The sequence below is a fragment of the Eumetopias jubatus genome, unplaced genomic scaffold (assembly GCF_037043125.1).
Source record: "Eumetopias jubatus isolate StellerSeaLion01/CBP00866 unplaced genomic scaffold, mEumJub1_p1.0 scaffold_8, whole genome shotgun sequence".
NCBI lineage: Eukaryota > Metazoa > Chordata > Mammalia > Carnivora > Otariidae > Eumetopias > Eumetopias jubatus.
This window is the reverse complement of record NW_028274814.1, coordinates 134,031,051-134,048,926: the sequence shown is the minus strand read 5'-3', so window position 1 is coordinate 134,048,926 and position 17,876 is coordinate 134,031,051. Positions and strand designations below refer to the sequence as shown.

General features: G+C 43.1%; 1 protein-coding gene across 6 annotated transcripts in view; it reads right to left on the bottom strand.

The window, feature by feature from the left end:
• Window positions 1–925: 925 nt before the first annotated feature.
• The window catches only part of TNRC6B (trinucleotide repeat containing adaptor 6B), a 241,071-nt gene continuing 224,120 nt past the window's right edge, over window positions 926–17,876 (bottom strand). For 5 of the 6 annotated variants that reach the window (XM_028115711.2, XM_028115713.2, XM_028115707.2 and 2 more), the window contains 8 exons: window positions 14,226–14,363; window positions 11,831–12,007; window positions 10,236–10,382; window positions 9,877–9,972; window positions 7,324–7,545; window positions 6,810–6,880; window positions 3,915–4,054; window positions 2,451–2,954 (listed from right to left, as the gene is read on the bottom strand). In XM_028115711.2, the coding sequence (XP_027971512.2) occupies window positions 2,570–2,954; window positions 3,915–4,054; window positions 6,810–6,880; window positions 7,324–7,545; window positions 9,877–9,972; window positions 10,236–10,382; window positions 11,831–12,007; window positions 14,226–14,363 (1,376 nt within the window). In that variant the 3' untranslated portion in view covers window positions 2,451–2,569. Of the gene's footprint in view, window positions 2,955–3,914; window positions 4,055–6,809; window positions 6,881–7,323; window positions 7,546–9,876; window positions 9,973–10,235; window positions 10,383–11,830; window positions 12,008–14,225; window positions 14,364–17,876 lie in introns of all 6 variants that reach the window. The other variant, XM_028115709.2, reaches the window with a different exon arrangement.

Sequence of the window (17,876 nt, the reverse complement as noted above, 5' to 3'; positions counted from 1 at the left end):
GGGAGCCTCGGGACATGCTCCTGGCCCAGGGCCACTAAGATTTTGCCTTCTGTAGATGGCTGAACACAGCTGCTCTCCACCTGGACATCACCACACACCACAGGGTTTTGCTCCACACACGGAGAGCAGGTGGAGGGGGCTGGAAGGAGACGTTTTGTACATGGGCAGAGGTGGAAGGGGCATGGTGGTGGTGATGAAAATCGGAGAGCAGGAAGAGGGCACAGTTAGTTTTCTACAAGGCATCCAATGGGACTGAACCAACGCTGGAGACTCAAGTTTGACCACCTACCCACAAAGGGTGCATAAAGACTTATATGAGCGAACGCTCACCTTGAATTATGCATGTCAATCTCTTTTGAGGCTAGGTTTATAATCAACAGGGTAAGCCAGAGGACTACAGAATTCCCATTCTTTGTCTCATAAAACCACTTAAATGCAAATAGTTCAGTTTTGCCTTTTCCTATACACACCCACCCACCCACCTACACACAGACACAAGCTAAAAGTCAAATACATTAGGCATTGTTGTATCCTTCACTGAAGATGCTAAAGAAAGAAAAACTCCCTTGTCCTCACTAGCAGCAAGTTACGGAGGACAGTAGAGGTCTGCTCCCACCAAGGGTTGGAATGGGCAGGTATTTGCTGGTACAGAATGTCGGCACTTTATGTTAAACAGTATAATGCAGACTGGGATGTCCACACAAGTGCTAGCACGTTACCGGCATACGTTCCCCTCCCCCCTCCCCACCCGCCCCACCAGCCATCTGCTTTGTATAAAGGGGTACCCCTTCGGGTCTGCTAGAACTCTTCACAAAAAGCAGTTTGATACATGTTGATTCCAACATAAGTACATACATGTTGGTGATAACTGTGGATTAAAGTTGCCCCCTAGTCGGCCCAGAGTACTACTACATTGATGCTTTAAAAAAAAAAAAAAAAGTCTTTAAATACCGAAATAAAAAAAGCAACATTACAAGGAAAAAAAAAATAAAGAAGTCAAAACCAAAAAAAGGTGCAATACTTAAAAGTCTCTGCTAAGTTATACCTGCCTAAGCAAAACCACATACACAGGAAATACACAACACAGAGAAACAAAAGGAAACGCTTGAAGTACACACTGGTTTAAGAACATTCGTTAAGTAAACGTTTCTGTCAGTGATGGCCTGGTGCTGTAACACGCCACGGCCTGGCACAGGTAACGCTCAGCGAGAGAGGAGCAGAGAGGGAGAAGCTGCAGGTGCTTTCAGGAGGCTGCTCACAACCTATTTGTTTCCGTTTTCATAAAACGAAAAAGAGAACCAATGGAAACCTTTAATTCGGCATTACCTGACTCTCTGATGAATTCCTCATACCTGATGACACAAGAAAGGGGGAACATGGTTCTTCTGCTTTTGAGACTTGGCGTTAAGTAAAAACTCTCTTATATCATCTGTTCCCATTCAGACTAACGAAAGAAAAACTTAACAGATATTCAGATGTGCCTGGTGGCCACGTACTTTAAAAAACAGAAATAAATAAACACACAGTTGCTCCAAGAGGTACCTCCTGCTCTCCTACTTTTTTGGACTTGGCAGTGCTCCGCTCTACTGCTAGGTCAAAAGAAAAGCAAGAGAAAACTCACTCAGGCTAATTTGCAAATGGAAAGGAGCTCCCTGCTTAAATCATTAAAAAGCACTCTGTTCATCTTAATGCAGCCCAACGGAGTTGCTTTAGTAAGCAGTGGCTCCCCGTGCTTGTGTGTTCTGATAGTTTAAAAAAAAATAATAATAAAATAAAATAAAAAGCAGATGGCCGGCCAGCCAGCCTGCAGACTGTCAGCAATGCAGCTTTCTGAGATCGAGTGGGGGAGGAGGACACGGGTGCACACACACACAGAGACAGAGAGAAGGATGCACGCGAATGCACATGAACACACGTGCACACACATACCAGAACGAGCATGCCTGGGCAGTTACATGTGCCAGAACACACTGGTATTTATCAACCAGCCAATCACAAATTTTTTCCTTTTTTTTTTTTTTTTAGGTTTTGTGTTTTTGTTTTTAAAGTGAGGCTCCGTCAAGTCTTCCCCCCCCCACCCCAACAATTCTTTTGAATTCCCCTCCCTCCCAAACGTGGTAGACCTAAGGACGGAAACACACCCAGTGCAAACAAAGTTAAAAAGCTATTTTTTTTTCAGTATATATGTTTCTTAGCAACAACTTCCATATAACATGAAAAAAGTGAAAAACTAGAAACTAATTTTTTTAATTTTTTTGTGTTTAAATTTAAATGGTATGTGTACTTGCTTCACATTGTCTTTCTAGGTTGGCGTTCATGATTCAAGTATTTCAAGAGTGATATGTTCTCTTTTTGGATTCATATTCCAAACGAAAAAACTGAAGTTATAAGGGAGGCAACTATGTGCTCAGACAGTCTGTCAATGACCCACCTTTTTTTTCCTCTCTCCGTTTTCTTTTTTCCTTTTAAAAATGTATTTATTGCAAGTTGAAAAAAAAAACGAAAAGGTCAAGTTAGTGCTGCTGCTGTTCCAAAAAAGGTCACGAGGTCAGAGTTGAAAGTTCTAAGTTCAGATTGAATCCGACCCTCCTCCCAGAAGGTCACCAGGTAGTAAGGGAGCAGGGCTGCCCATTCTATGGGGGTCTTCCACAGCTGGGACTCCCCACAAGCTAGAAGAATAGTTTGGGGGCCCCCACAATGAAGCGCCAGCAAGATCGGCCCCGCTGCCGCCGCCCGAGCTGCTCCACTGCCCGAGCCCTGTGGACCCACCGAAAAGATTCAGAGCAGGTCCGACGGGGTCCGACTGGGTCTGGCCGGTCTCCAGCGACTGCCAACCTGCGGCGGGTGCACTTGGGGTTGCTGCAGGTGTAGGCGGCTGAGCCTGTGCCAGAAAGCGGCTAACTTCATCATCGGTGGCAAACTCAGCCAGGATGGTAGTGTTTCCCAACACACACCTAGGAAAAAGGGGAGGGAAAGAGCTATGGGTGTGAGGGAATCCTAAAGCACCCATAGGGACTGAGGGTTTTGAGTCCTCGAGAGTCAAAGTGTGCTCCTTTGACCAGCAGCTTCCACATGCCCTGGAAGCTTTTTTGCATGCAGAATCATGGGCCCCACCCCAGGCCTACAGGATCAAAACCTGCGTTTTAACCAGACCAGGTGATCGAGAGGCACTGTTTTAAAGCAGTAAGTATCACTAAATCATCCAAAGACTCCTAGAGGGTACCATGTATCAGTAACCTTTTGGTATATGGAATACCTATGTGGAGAAAAATGTCACCTCTCTTTTCCCCCATGGGAGGTGAAAGGTCACACCACAGCATCAAGGTGACCCAGCTTTAGACATCTGGAGGTGCCGCTGCTCTGTGTCAGGACTGGGTTCACTGCCTGAGCCTCACCACTGCTTGCTCGCTCTGTTTGTAGCTTCTGCCGTGGCATCTGCTGGCTCCCAGTCTGACAGCAGCCGGGAGGGGGGATAGTCAAAGTTGTGATCCAGTCCCACCTACTTTAGACAAAATCAGTGCTACGCACCCGGACCACTGTGTTTCATCTTCACCAACAAAGAAGCCAAGGTAAGTTGCTAGATTCTGTTACAAAAAGTGACAGCGCTTACGACGTTTCACATTCTCCTAAATACTGGCTTTGTTTCTTGGTACTTAAAATTTACTCACTGCTTCATGACTTCATAAATTCTTTGGTTTTGGAATTCTGATGAGTGGCCTATGAGATACACAGGACAATCCACGCTTAGGTAGGTAGAAAAGATCAGTCCCCTCAGTACCAAGCAATTGCTTATTGCCATGATGCTGTTTTTGTGCATGTTCTTGTGCATCTGTGTCTAATCAAGCAGGTGGCAGACTACTCACGTGTGCATCTTCATGCGTATTTGTCTCAGTGAGCGTAGGATGGGTACTCACATGTGCAGTGCGGTTTGGGCCTTGGCCGCCTCCTGTTTGGTGCTGTATCGGATCAGGGCGGTGCCCTGGGTTAGGTTCAGATGGAATGTCAGCAGTGGGCCATGCTGCATGCAGATGGTTCTCAACGTTGACCCATCAATCTGAGGGGTAATGACATTCATGAGATTAAAACCTGGAGGTGGGGTGTGAACGAAACACAAGTGGCCTTTCTACGTAGGAGAAAGAAAAGGACTTCTGATGTGTAAATAACGGTATCAGCACTAAACTCATCTTGAAAAAGGAAGGAGGAACTCAAAGCAGGAAAGAGTGCACTGAATAGAGGTCTTAAAGGCAAATTTTAAGATATTCAAAGCACTGGGCTGGGATCTAATGTGCCCATATCGGAAATAAAAAAGTCTGTAAAAACACAGCTCAAAACAAATAATACAATTCAACCTGCAGTCTCTTTTCCTTAAGAGGTAAACAAGTGAATGTGTGTTGATTTGTCAGAGACTTCAGAAAGGAGAAATAAGATGGCACGTGAATAAGAACTTAAGAGAACATGCCAAGTTCTTGGCATCATTACTAATGTAGTATTCTCTACTCCCCCAGTTAATGATCTCACAGGGAGCGGAAAAGGAAGATACACACAAGAAAGCACTGCTAACCACACCTGATGGTTTAGGATGTTGCTGGCTGACCTAGCTCGCGGACCCAGCTGGTGTCCTCCGACTCCCACGTTGGCCACCCCAGGGTGAGACTTTCTGCCTACTTCTCTGTGAACTCTGCTGCCCTCGGCCTCATGTTATCCAGATGCTCGTGTCCAGTGATTCGAGATAGTTTCTCTCACCCAGGACTTGGATGAACAGATCTACTTATTCACTCTGATCAATTTATTTGTATCGAGATCTTAACTAGGTTGAGATAGGCTGCTGAGTCCAACATTGGGTTCATTTCTTTGGAAGGGAAACAGATTACTATCAGAACAGCCTTCAAAAACTGTTACTGGTGGTAGCAGTGGAAACATCGTGTGGTTTTACCATAGAAACCAGCAGGTTCACCAAATTACAGAAAATGATGAGCAACTATATGAGTGTGGCCCAGAGTACACCACAAGTGACCTTCCAGCACAGATGCCCTCTAAACAGATTTTAGGCGATGAAAGCAAATTTATCCAAGTTCCTAAGATTTGCCCTAAAACCTTCTTCTAAGCTATGATCGAGATTAGTCTATTAGGTAGTTTTGAGCTTTAAAATTAAGCAATTCCTTTTAATACAAACACAGCCAACCCCTTGATTCATTTTACACATATATACACATGTACTCACTATTTTCTTTTTTTTTTAAGATTTTATTTATTTATTTGACAGAGAGAGACACAGCAAGAGAGGGAACACAAGCAGGGGGAGTGGCAGAGGGAGAAGCAGGCTCCCCACTGAGCAGGGAGCCCGATGTGGGGCTCAATCCCAGGACCCCGGGATCATGACCCGAGCTGAAGGCAGATGCCAAACGACTGAGCCACCCAGGCGCCTCTGTACTCACTATTTTTCATAGGATAAAACAGAAGTGAACACCTGGTTAGCTTCCCCAGGTTTCTTTCAAAACAGCGTATCCATTACTGTCTCTCTCATCCTAACCATATATCCACCACACTGAGCGACAACTTTTAGAATGTTGTCATATTCTGGGGCGCCTGGATGGCTCAGTCAGTTAAGCATCTGCCTTCAGCTCAGGTCATGATCTCGGGGCCCTGGATCGAGCCCTGTGTTGGGCTCTTGGTGGGGAATCTGCTTCTCCCTCTCCCTCTGCACTCCCCTCCCCCACATTCGTGCTTGCTCTCAAATAAAATATTAAAAAAAATATTCTAATGAGGCATATATAGTTTTGAGTATAGCCATATGAAATCTTCATACTTCAGTCAATTATTAGCTAAAAAAAACCCACCTGGGGCTTTTAGCTGGGTTGATATGGAGATTAAGAGCCAACCCAGACTCTTTCTCATGTTAACTATATTTACGAAATCGCTTTTCTCCACATGTACCCTGAAATACAAGCCCTGGGTACACTCCCCACAAACAGATTCACTGGGCTTGTAAATTTACGAGAAGCTGTATTACCCCACAGAGAATCATAATACATGTTAGTATATTAAAGGGTCTAAGAAGTCTCATAGTGAAGAAACCTTGTTTCTTTGTTTAATCAAGTATATTCCAAACATATTAGGCCAGAGACCTATTAATATCCCATGGGAACACTCTAGAAAATGTTGGCTTACTAAAGTGTGCATGAATCCATTTATGAATTAAATGCTAGACAATTCATTTTATGTGTCAAAGGGAGGGAGGCATAATTGACTCCTTTTAACAAGGTGTTGTAAAAGGTTGTGCTGTCTAGTCCAAATAAAGGTCATGGGCTCAGTTTCAGTGGGTTCATTTAATCTCATTTGAGTGTTCGACATAGTACTGCTGCAAGTATGTCGGTTATCACGCAAACAAGGTAACAGAGTGGCTTGCGGCAAATGAAACCCATCACTGTAAAAACGACCCAGAGGGCATGTTCTGAAGACAGCAAATTAGTAATGCCATCTACAAAGAAGAGAATAACAGATGGAAAATTGAAAGCACCCATGTGGCATTTAAGCTAGGAAATTGACAGATTCCTTCTACTGCCGAGATAGATGGTTAATTATTTATGAAGCATTACAAATGGTTGATACTGAGCCTTAAGCCTTGTTGGGCCAACACTCCCCATTCAGGAGTAGACTTCGAGCCTTTGTGTGGAGAGAACCACCCCTGCACACTGGGCCTCTCTGTAGCGAGCAGGAAATTAATCTTATCTGCCAACATTCCACACCTGAGTTTCCCTCTCTTAACACAATCAAGTCCTGTCTCGAAAATCACAAGGAAGCATGATTACCTGTGGAGTGAGATTGTGAAGAACCAGCCAGTAACTGGGACGAACTGAACCACCATCACTCCAGGTAGAGGCTGAAGCAACCAGAAAAACAATCAGGAAGAGCAATAAAAAAATTCAGAAAGCCACGAGTGAGAAACATCTTCACATAGCCCACGTGTTTCTTCTCTCCTGTTATCAAGTGTCTTCTCTTTTCTACCTCCCTCTGACCCCCTTCATCCTGTCACTTAATGGCCAGCTCTCTTCTCCTCCACCTTGAACCCTGTGCACTCTCATCTCACTGGTAAGACATTTTCCTCCTAATGTTCTCCCCCTCTGCTGGTCATCATTTTTACGCCATCAGTCCCTTGTGAGTTCTTGGATTTTCTCTGTCCTAGACTGACTACAGCTTTCCACTCAAGAGATACTCTTTCCTCTACCAGACTGCCTCTCTTGTGAAGACTTCATGTCTTTTTTGGTATTAACATGAGCCCCTTGCGTTTCAACAACGATGCTCCTTTTGGCAGATCCTCCTCACCCGAGGCAAGCCGTGAGTCCTGGGTCCCCCACCCCCTGACTGATCGGGGTGCTGTGCTGCTCCAGGGAGATGGTTTGGGGTTGGTCAGACCGGGAGGTGGGCGGGGCAGCGCTGTAGTGTTCCTCGAGGAAATATGGTTTTTCCACATCTTGTTGGAGAGATGAGTGGGGTTGTGTCCTATGGGATCTGGGGACCATGTTGATTTGTAATCAGGGAACTTTGCTATAAAGAAGAGAACATTAAGGAAGGGATAAGGTTAGATAGGTCACTTTCGTCAATATACATAAATTTTGTGTATACACATAAATAATATTCTAAACATAAGTACACATTTTGAGAGTAGCAATACAAAGTAACATTGCCCTTTGAGCTTATTAAATATAAAAATTTCAATGACTATCACTCTGAATTGACAACACATAAACTAAAGATTTAATATGATAACTAATTCTCTACTACTTTCTTAGCCAAACAGAACATGAAAGGGAAGATTAATTCAAGGGAAGTATTCCTAAAATCATTAGTCTTACAGACATAGTAGAATGTGAACCCTAGTAAAACTATTCTATAAATACTCATTGACTGAATGGAAAGTACACTAGAAATTTATACTTTTCTTGATCCAGATTATTAGCTATCAACATTCAGACAAAAATGTTTTTAAAAGATTTTTTTAAAGTAATCTCTGCACCCAACATGGGGCTGGAACTTACAACCTCAGGGTTGTAAGAGTCTCATGTTCTACTGACTGAACCAGCCAGGCACCCCAACATTCAAACAGATTTTTAAAGAGCAATCAAAAAATATTTGCTAAGGGCTTACTATGCTTTAAGGCACTAAATCAATGCTGTGGGTAATACAAACATTCTCAAGAACTTCAAGTTCACATGGGAAGACAGAACAGATGAATAAGAGAATTGGTAACCCCAGGCATCATATGTTCAATACACAGAGAAGACACTGCTCGGCCATCACTAAAGGCTTTGCAAAGACAGGTCTGGAAGGATTTACATAAATGGATGGGCTCAGAGAGAGAGGAAAATATAGACCAATGTCCACTTTGAACTCTATCTGTACCAAATATGTTTTCCCCCAGTTCTGGCTGAACAATATTTCACAGGTGCAGAGGTAGAGAAGGCCAGAAAGGTAGGCTGGGGGCCGATGAGGATGTTACTAGATTGAGTATGTAGTGTTTAAACTTGGCTCTCATCCTGGGTGACAGTAAGTAGAATGAAGCAGAAGAAATGGGATGGGAGATGTGGCTGCAGAACACACCCCTGGGAGGTGTCTAAGACATTTATTGAATGGAAAGACTTAGTTAGGAAAAACAATGGGGGAGGGTGGTGCAGAAAAGTATACATTCAGTTTAGACACCTCTGAGGTGATCCTTGGGTAATCTCTCAGGTGAATGTCCAACTATAGACAAAAAGATAAAACAGTTCAACTGAAGAGGTGGGCAGTTACCGGAATAAAAGAGCTGAGTTGAAAAATGAGTTTTTACATGTAAAGGACGAAGTCCCACAAGAGTATAATGTAGGGTGGTGGTTAGAAACATGGATTATTGAGTTGGTGCCTTTACACACTTGCTCAGACCTGAGGCAAATTATATCAGCTCTCTGAGTCTGAGTTTCTTCATCTTCAAAATGGGGAGAAGGCCAGGACCTGCTCCCAGACTTTGGTGAAGGTAAGGTAAGAATTCATGCTGAAGGCTTAGCATGCTGCCTGGTCTCCAGGAGCATTCAATAAATCACAGGTTATTGTGACCCTGTCTATATGACACAGATGTGAAAAGAAAAAGAAGACAATTTGTAAGGCAGTTCACCTACAGTGTCTTAGAGTAGCTGAGGATTTGTTCCATTTGCTTTTGCTTGGACACAGAACAGAAGCTTTAATGACTTTAATGGCTTGAGGTCTAACTTTTGTAAGACCAAGGTGCCAATTACAAATAATCTCTCTACCAATCTATGAGGCAGTGTGTGGAGTGAGTGACTTCAAAGGCTCTATTATATCCATTAAGTTTTTATTCCCTATCATCTAAAAAAAAAAAAAACACACATACGTATAAGGAATTCAACAAATGTTTTTGGTAGAATTAATTAAGAGCCTCTTTTTTTCCCCTTGGCCATCTGCCTGCAGCCTTTGTCTATAAGTGGAAGGATTTTTTTGTAGAAAAGGAAGCCATAATTGGCTACCCTAGGAATAACAACCTGGACTTTCCTGGTTCTTCCCATGGCCCATGATTCCTTCGGCAGACTGGTTCAAGAAAAGCACTTGTGGCACAAAGATTTAACCTCTGCCCTCTCCATACCCACAAGGCTCCCTGCAATTATGTCACCATCTGCCCTGTCCTAAAGCTGTATGTCTCATCCTGTCTGTGCCACTGGAAGCTCCTTGAGAACATGGACAACAGAAGAGGTGTGCCTCCATTCAGGCTGACCTAGCCATTCAGCTTCTGTTGAAGTCCTCCTTAAGAAATAAACGCCCATTTCCTTTGTAAAAGGGAACCTGATGGAAAAGTGCTAGCCAAAGGGAAACAAATAGGTCAGACTGTACCTGAAGTGCTATGAACGTTGGTAAAGGAGTTGTCAGAGGCACTGTAGGGCCAGGCACCAGGTGAAGGCAGCGAGGTGTTGAGGGAAGAATTAGACCCTTTGGGTGACACAGGAAGAACAAGATGAAAATATTGCAGACAGACATCAGTATAACCAGTGAAACCTTAAGTACTGTATTTAGCCTTTGATGGAAGATTATAATATACTAAAAAAGTATCCAAAAAAACCCTGAAGAGCTCCATATTTGTATGTTTTCTGGTTAAATTATTAGATTATTAGCAGGTGCAAATGAAGCCACAAATTGACAGATAGGCAAATGCTGGGTATTGAATAAACACAAAGGATGCCTCGCTCATTTACCTGTGGTGTTATCCCGCAGAAGTTGGTGGTCAGTATCTACAATGGGAGATGTGGCTGTACCCCCCAGCACACTTCCTGGGGTGACGTAGGGGTCAGACTCAGGGTCAATGTTTTGGATACCTTTCCATGGCACTCCTGGTTGGAATTCTGAAACAAGGAGAACAAATATTAGAGGTAGGAGGTTGTTCAAAGAATGATAAAAATCAAGTTAGTTTTTTTTTTTTTTTTAATTTTATTTTTAAGTAATCTCTACGCCCAATGTGGGGCTCGAACTCACAACACCGAAATCAAGAGTTGCATGTTCTTCTGACTAAGCCAGCCAGGCGCCCCTCAAGTTAGTTTTTGATACAAGGCATAGATCTGTGAAAAGTAGAACACTGAATCTATTTCATCTCAGACTTTTATCATAAAATTGAACACCACAACTCAGCCTGAGCAGGTACTGCGCCAGCACCTCTGTGTTACCAAGCACGTTGACTTGGTTTCTCTGTGGCTCTGAGCCAGAGCTCATCAGTGTCTGGTCCTGGTCACGGCTCTTCCTGCTCCCAGGGAAGATTGGGCCCGAGGGCAGCGAGGGCGGGGGTAGGTAACCTGGTGCTCATGAGAACTGTCCAGGCATCCACAACAAGAACTGGGAGAAAATCAGGGTTGGAGATGAGTGACTTCTTCTCCCATTTATTTCACTGGAAAGTGGCTCCGATGCACGGAAGAAAACACAATACAAGTGACCACTATTATGTGGAAACCCAGGGACAAAGAGCAGGAATAAGCTGGCTTATCAATGAGAAAACCTAGAATACGTGTGTTTACAATTTTTTTTATTGGTTAATTTAAATCGTATTTAAAGCCATGTGAATGTGATAGGATTAACAAGCTTTTGTTTTCCTAATCATGATGGAGAGCAATACAGTATTATACACAAACAATATGCATTTTATGAGCCTGCTTTAATGGAAGGAAACTAAACATATTCATATTACAAATATACCCATATAGGAAGAGATTTTAGAAAGACATATACCAATTTTTAGTTTTTGCTTAACTAAACTTAAAATTTTTCTACAATGGAAATAGATTACTTACATCAAAATAAAAAGAGAGAAAAAAGTAATAGTCTCATTACACCACTACTGCATACCTGGAACCTGATAATAAATACTTGCTTCATGAATAAACAGGCCAAATAAATGGACACTTCAGAAGATCCCATCTTACAAGGCATCCTGTGCACGGACGAGTGCTAAGTCCGGCTCCCACATCACCTTCTTTGATCTCCAAATTCCATGCCTCTGACTTCCTGCAGCTTGTCTATGCCTCTGCCTAGTATTTATCACAGTTACCTGCCCTGCAGGTGATCTGTGTCCACACCGTACCTTCCTGACTGAACTCAATGGAGCAGAGACCCCATCTAATGCAAACTTCCTATCTTTCCCAGAGTATAGAATATGCCTTGCTTTTATCAGACAACAATTACTAAATGAGAAAACAAAGTGCGCTAATAACTGGCAAAAGCAATCTGTTCAGAACCCAAAATTAAGAATTAAAAACAAATGATACACCAGAAAAAACAAAACAAAACATTGCCTGGACAATACCTGGAGGCCAACTGGCATTGCTGGATTTACTTCCGATTTTATTTGTTGGTGGAGATTTGGCAGGTAACCAGCTATCACCAGCAGGACCCGTATGGCCACCCAGTGTGTCACTCGGGATGATATCAAACTGATTGTATGGTGACCCTCCTCGAGTCTTACCAGGGGCCACAATAGCGCCTAAGGAGAGAGAGTGGAAATTAATTCACACCCAGGAAGGATTCCTATGAACAGAACTTGTCAAATCTCTTACTCAGCAGAAAACAGTATTCTGACGTTTATGCAGTAAAAAAAAAAAAAAAAAAAAAGGTGCTGGAACAAGAGGTCGCCCTGGACAGCCAGTATCTAATTCACAAACAGGATGAGTAGGAACGATCCACTTCACCGTCCTGAGCGCCTCTTGGGTTCTCACTGAGGCACACAGCATTGTTCTCATCCTTGAATCTTCCTTTCAGTTTCAGAATTCCATGGTCTTAAGAAATTAATGAAACTTTCATCAACAACGAATAATACTATTATCCCCAGTTTCCATACCAATGACTCAAGAATGAGGAACAGGAAAAACACTACACAACCTACAGTGCACAGAAGTGTTCTTATGACACTGGTACTGGTAACGCCCCCCCCCCCCGCCCCCACCAAGTTCTTCAGTGCTGATCAGACCTAGGTTAGCTGGAAGAAGCAGTGTAAATAGAGGGAGCCCACTGGAGTGAAACGTATCTGCCATTGCTCTGAATTCCAAAGCCATGAGATGGAATTCCCGCCTACGGTCTCTGCCCGCACAAGATCGGCAGGGAACTGTGCAGCCCTGCGACCCATGGCCCCACACAGGAAGAACAGCCAATCCTTTGTAACTGTCTTCCCGACAGCATTTCGGCAGTTCCATCTGTGCCCCTTTTATGCATTTTCGATGCTACGAGGCAGGAAGAACATTAAAAGCTTAAAAGTTCTCTTAACCTAACAAAAAATGATCTTCACTTTCAATAAAAATTGGAGGCCTCTGGGAGATACCACCCTATTTATTTCTCAAATTTTACATGCTGCATTGTTTCACCTGATCTACCCTTAGGATACTGTTTCTAAACAGATAAAATTATTTCCAGGATGATGTATTAAAATATTTGTGTAAATATCAATTAAAGTAATCTGCTTGGGTTGGCCCAGCAAGAGTATTATCAAATCCACCTCCACGCTCAGCTAAGAAGTCATTTGCATTTCTGGAACCACTGACAGAAATCTGACTCAAGGGCACATTACAGGGAAGTCGTAGGAAATGAAGCGCTCAATTACTGTGGGGATTGCTAAGGAAATGGGGAACCCAGTATCTATCAGCTCTGAAAAGGCAAGTGGATATTTAAGCTTCCAGATATCCTCTCGCATGACACTTTGTATTTATTATCGTGCACCTATCACGTCTTTAGGGACAAGGAGACCTGATGAATCACCAGCCTAAAGAAGCAGGGTAAGCGCCCAAAGCTACAAATGCTGGGCTTGAATTACTCAGTTTAGAGATAGATTTTATAGTTTCAATAAATCATTCTTGATTTTGTGGCATGAAATCTTAGGGAGAGCAGGGAAGAGCTCCATGTGGCCATTTTACCGTCTCTCGGACAGACACATTCAAGAGTGGTTTATAAAGGAACCCTGAAAGTTCTCAGACCCGTGGGGCTGAGGCCTGCCAGGGAACTGCGTCAGGGTGAGCCCCAACACCCAGGTATACTTGGATCTCAAGGCTACAGTTAAGTCCAGGTGAATTACTGTCCAATGATACAAACATTGAAACAAAGGTTGAAGGAATGTTCTAAGACCTTTTATCTGTTTTACAGGGACACAGAGAAGTGTTTACAGAGAACAATGGAAATGAAGGGCCCACCATTCACAACCAAAGCCTGTGATGCCCCTCAGCTGTTGTCCTGCAGACAGTATAATTCATTAAGAACAAGAAAGCTAAAAAAACAAAACAAAACAAAACAAGAAAGCTTTGTGGAAAGTTCAAATCTCATGTACTATTAGTCATCTTTTGGAGACTAAAGGGTTTGAATAATCAACATGGTATATATTTGTTGTGATCTCTTACACCTCAAAAAAATGGGTTTTGTCTCTCAGCCAGTATATTAGGGTTTCATCCTAATGGGTACTCAAGTTCACTGCTACTGCTCTCAATCCCATTACAGGTGGGCAATTTTGTTCCCCTTAATTACAACTAGCATTTTAAGTTTCTTATAATTTGAAATATACATAACCCCAATCTTCTTCTCTTAGGCGATCACTGGATTTGGAGGAAAAACCAAGAGATTAAGAAAAAGCTAGAGATCTGTACTTTAAAATAATTTTACAGGATACATCATCAAGGCCCGTGAGGGCCATACAGCTCCAACTCGTAAGGCTTTGCTCTTACCATTTTTGTGCATATTGGCTTCCTGTGTGGCTACAGAGGGCAGTCCCTCCATCATGGAGGTCCACTGTTTAAAGCGAGACTCTGTTCCAGCCTCCTTCCCACCAACCATGCCATAGTCCATGCCGCCAGAGCTGAAGCCTAAAACAGAGAAGCACATTTCACATCTTCCTATATATTTCAAATATCAGCATCCAAGAGATCTGAGGTAGAACCAACCAAATGATAGCTTCATTTGTCATTTAAAGACTAATTCACAAGAAATTTCTTTACTCAGAAACAGAGATTTTGATTCAAAATGCTCATCTTGGCTCTTGCTTGCTAAAGAAAGCAATGACTCTTTGTGCAGGTATGAAAATGTGTAGGACTGCCATAATTGAGAGCATCACAGTGCACCTGTGCCTTCACTTATTCATTTAGCTAATGTTTGTGCTAGCCAGAATGCCGGGGCCAGGAATTCGCCAACTCAGAAAGCCAATCTCCACACATCAAACTAGTAATGGTAGAACAACAGCCACGAGGTGTGGTGAGGGTGTCTGGGGGGCAGAAAGGCTTTGCAGAAGGGACATTTGATTTAGGGCCGATGGCAGGTATGCAAGTAAGTCAAGGATACCAAGTACAAAGCTCTGATTGATGACCATCTGGTACATTTAGGGAATGAGGAGTTCAGTGTGACTCCATGGTTAACCATGGATGAAGTGAGGCAGAGTGACAGGAGATGGGGGAGAAATGAGGAGTCATGTCCTGTAAGGTTCTTTATGTATCAGGCCAAAGACTTTGGGCCTTTTATCTCTAAGACAGGAGATAAAGAAGTTTTTTAACAAGTGAGAGAAAGAAAACTAAGTTTATATTTTAGGGAGCGCCTGGCTGGTTCAGTTGGAAGAGCAAGCAACTCTTAATCTCAAGGTCATGAGTTTGAGCCCCACATTGGGTGTAGAGATTACTAAAAATAAATAAACTTAAAAAAAAAAAGTTCGTATTTTAGAAAAAGAACTGGCAGTACAAAAATGGGGTACATGGAGGTCAAGGCAGAACGTAAGAGATTTGAAAGAAATCTTTATGCAATGACGAAGACCCTAAAGCCTGAATAGGCAATGACGGAGAGCTTCAGAGTTTACTTTGCCATGAGCCCCAGATAAGCCTCAGGTGTCAGGCTTTTAGCACGAGTGTAGGTGGGTAATGTCTTCCCATTGCACAGGGCTGAACAGGTGAGAATCAGTAAGAGAGGCTTGCTGATGGGGGGTCTCACAGGTCCCACTGTCCACTATGGGTCAGAATGTACCTAACATAAAAAGTAAAATGAAGCACGAAAATAAACAAATGAAACAGGAGGGGAAGAACAATGAATAGCCAGAGTAAAAATGAGGATGGACTGCAGTGAGTGTAGAACAGCCATCCCGGGGAGGTGAGCAGGGGTCCCACAATGTAAAAGCTCAGTCAGCTACAGGAGTCAAAAGCCCGTCTACTGTTACTCGAGAAGATGTGCCACTCCAGCTAGGCCAAGCTCCTCGCTGTACCCACTTGACTCTCTGACCATCTGGTGGTGCCTCAATGACTCTGAGGTTCCATTTATCCAAATCCCATGAGGGCCCAGGTCACGTTTTCTCCCTGTGCTTCTGAGTTGTCAGAGACAGTTCTATAAATGCATAATAAATCCATTCCTAACACCTTGACCTGTATTTAAAATGTTGCTATTAATATAAAGAACACTGCTCCTTCACACTATAAGCAACTTTACTAGTCCATGTGATTACTTGAAGGGTGGGGGTGGGGAGCAGAAATTCCTGGCATAAGCTGGAAATATTTCAAATTAAATGATTTTTTAAAAAAGAAGAGTTTAAGGTATTTTCTTTCCTCTTATGTAGTTGAAATGAGACTGGAGGATAGCAGGGTTGAAAGGAATAAGGCCTTTCTCTGAAAGAAGCTTTATTTATTATTTTTTTTAATTTTATTTATTTATTTGACACACAGAAAGAGAGAGATCACAAGTAGGCAGAGCGACAGGCAGAGGGAGAGGGAGAAGCAGGCTCCCTGCTGAGCAGGGAGCCCAATGTGGGGCTCAATCCCAGGACCCTGGGATCGTGACATGAGCTGAAGGCAGACACTTAACTAATTGGGCCACCCAGGCGCCCCCTCTGACAGAAGCTTTAATGGCCTAAGTGGGTTGTTTTGGGCAAGTAGTACCTCTACCTTTGACAGAGAAAACCAACCCAAGGTGCCTGGATTCCAGGCTATTCGAAAGCTTGGTTCCAATCATGGAGGGAGAGCTTCTGAGAATAACCTAGAATTCTGGTGAAGATTAGAAAGAACGTGAGGATTAGTAAGAAGATAAAGAATCATTCCTTACACATTTCTTTTCTCTCTTTTTTTTTTAAAGATTCCATTCATTTATTTGACAGAGAGAGAGATAGCACAAGCAGGGGGAATGGCAGAAGGAGAGGGAGAAGCAGGCCTCCCGCTGAGCAGGGAACCTGATGCAGGACTCGATCCCAGGACTCCAGGATCATGACCTGAGCTGAAGGCAGACGCTTAACCAACTGAGCCACCCAGGTGCCCCCACATTACTTCTTTACAGTTGCTCTGAAATGTCTTTAGAACCCACAGTGAATTACAATTATTTAATTTCAGCTGCTTAGAGTCCTTTTGTGACATGTGAAGCGTAGAAAATTAGTAAGAGTTCTACATCTTAGGACGAGGGGACAGTTTGAACAGTTCCATCTGAACCTTAAGTGGGCATCTTTCTCGTTAGAAACTTGGAAACCAAACACCACCAAAGCATGGCAGCATCATAACTAAGTAACAAAGTTTGGTAAGGAAACACCCAGAGGGATGTCAGGAGAACAGGAGATAAAACTGCCTTGAAAGGTTTAACCTCCGAACCCAAAACCAGGAGAGGAAGAATCAGTGCAAGGCTGTACATGGTTCTGTGTCTTTCTTCGATGCCCCGTAGTAACCGGCACGACTCACAACCTCTACACTATTTGTGAGCTGCCACACCTCAAAGCCCAGTGAAGTACGGACCTTTTTGTCCTTGCTACTTCATCAAAACCACACTTCCTCGGTCCACCAAGTGACCTCCCTGTAATTCTCCAGCTCACCAAACAGAACTTGAGCTCAAATCAAACAATCCTTCAGTTCAGTTCAGTGCACACTCACGGAAAGCCTCATTTGTGCCAGGCTCTGTGAGGAGCTGAGGGACAAACAGAAATAAGACATGCCCCTTGCTCTCCTAGGAACTCATTTCCCCAGTACATCCCTTTTACCGATCTTATCATTCCTACAAATCCAACCCTTAGCCTCCCTTATCTATCCTGGCCAGAATTACTTTCTTTGCCACACACGCTGTTTCACTGTCTATTTATTCATCATTACCACTTGGCTCAGTGTCACCTCCTTGAGGAAACTGGGATTTCCTGTTTCATGCTCTTTGTCTATATTAGTTCTTTCTTTCCGCTTTTCCTTTTACTATAGATTAAAAAACAAATCAGTGCTTTTATAATAATAAAAATATGTTATAAAAGAAACAGATCACCCACAGTTGCCCATTTAACACAAATATTCCTCTTTTTTTTTTTTTTTAAAGTAATCTCTACCCAACACGAGGCTCAAACTTACAACCCTGAGATCAAGAGTCATAAGCTCTACCAACTGAGC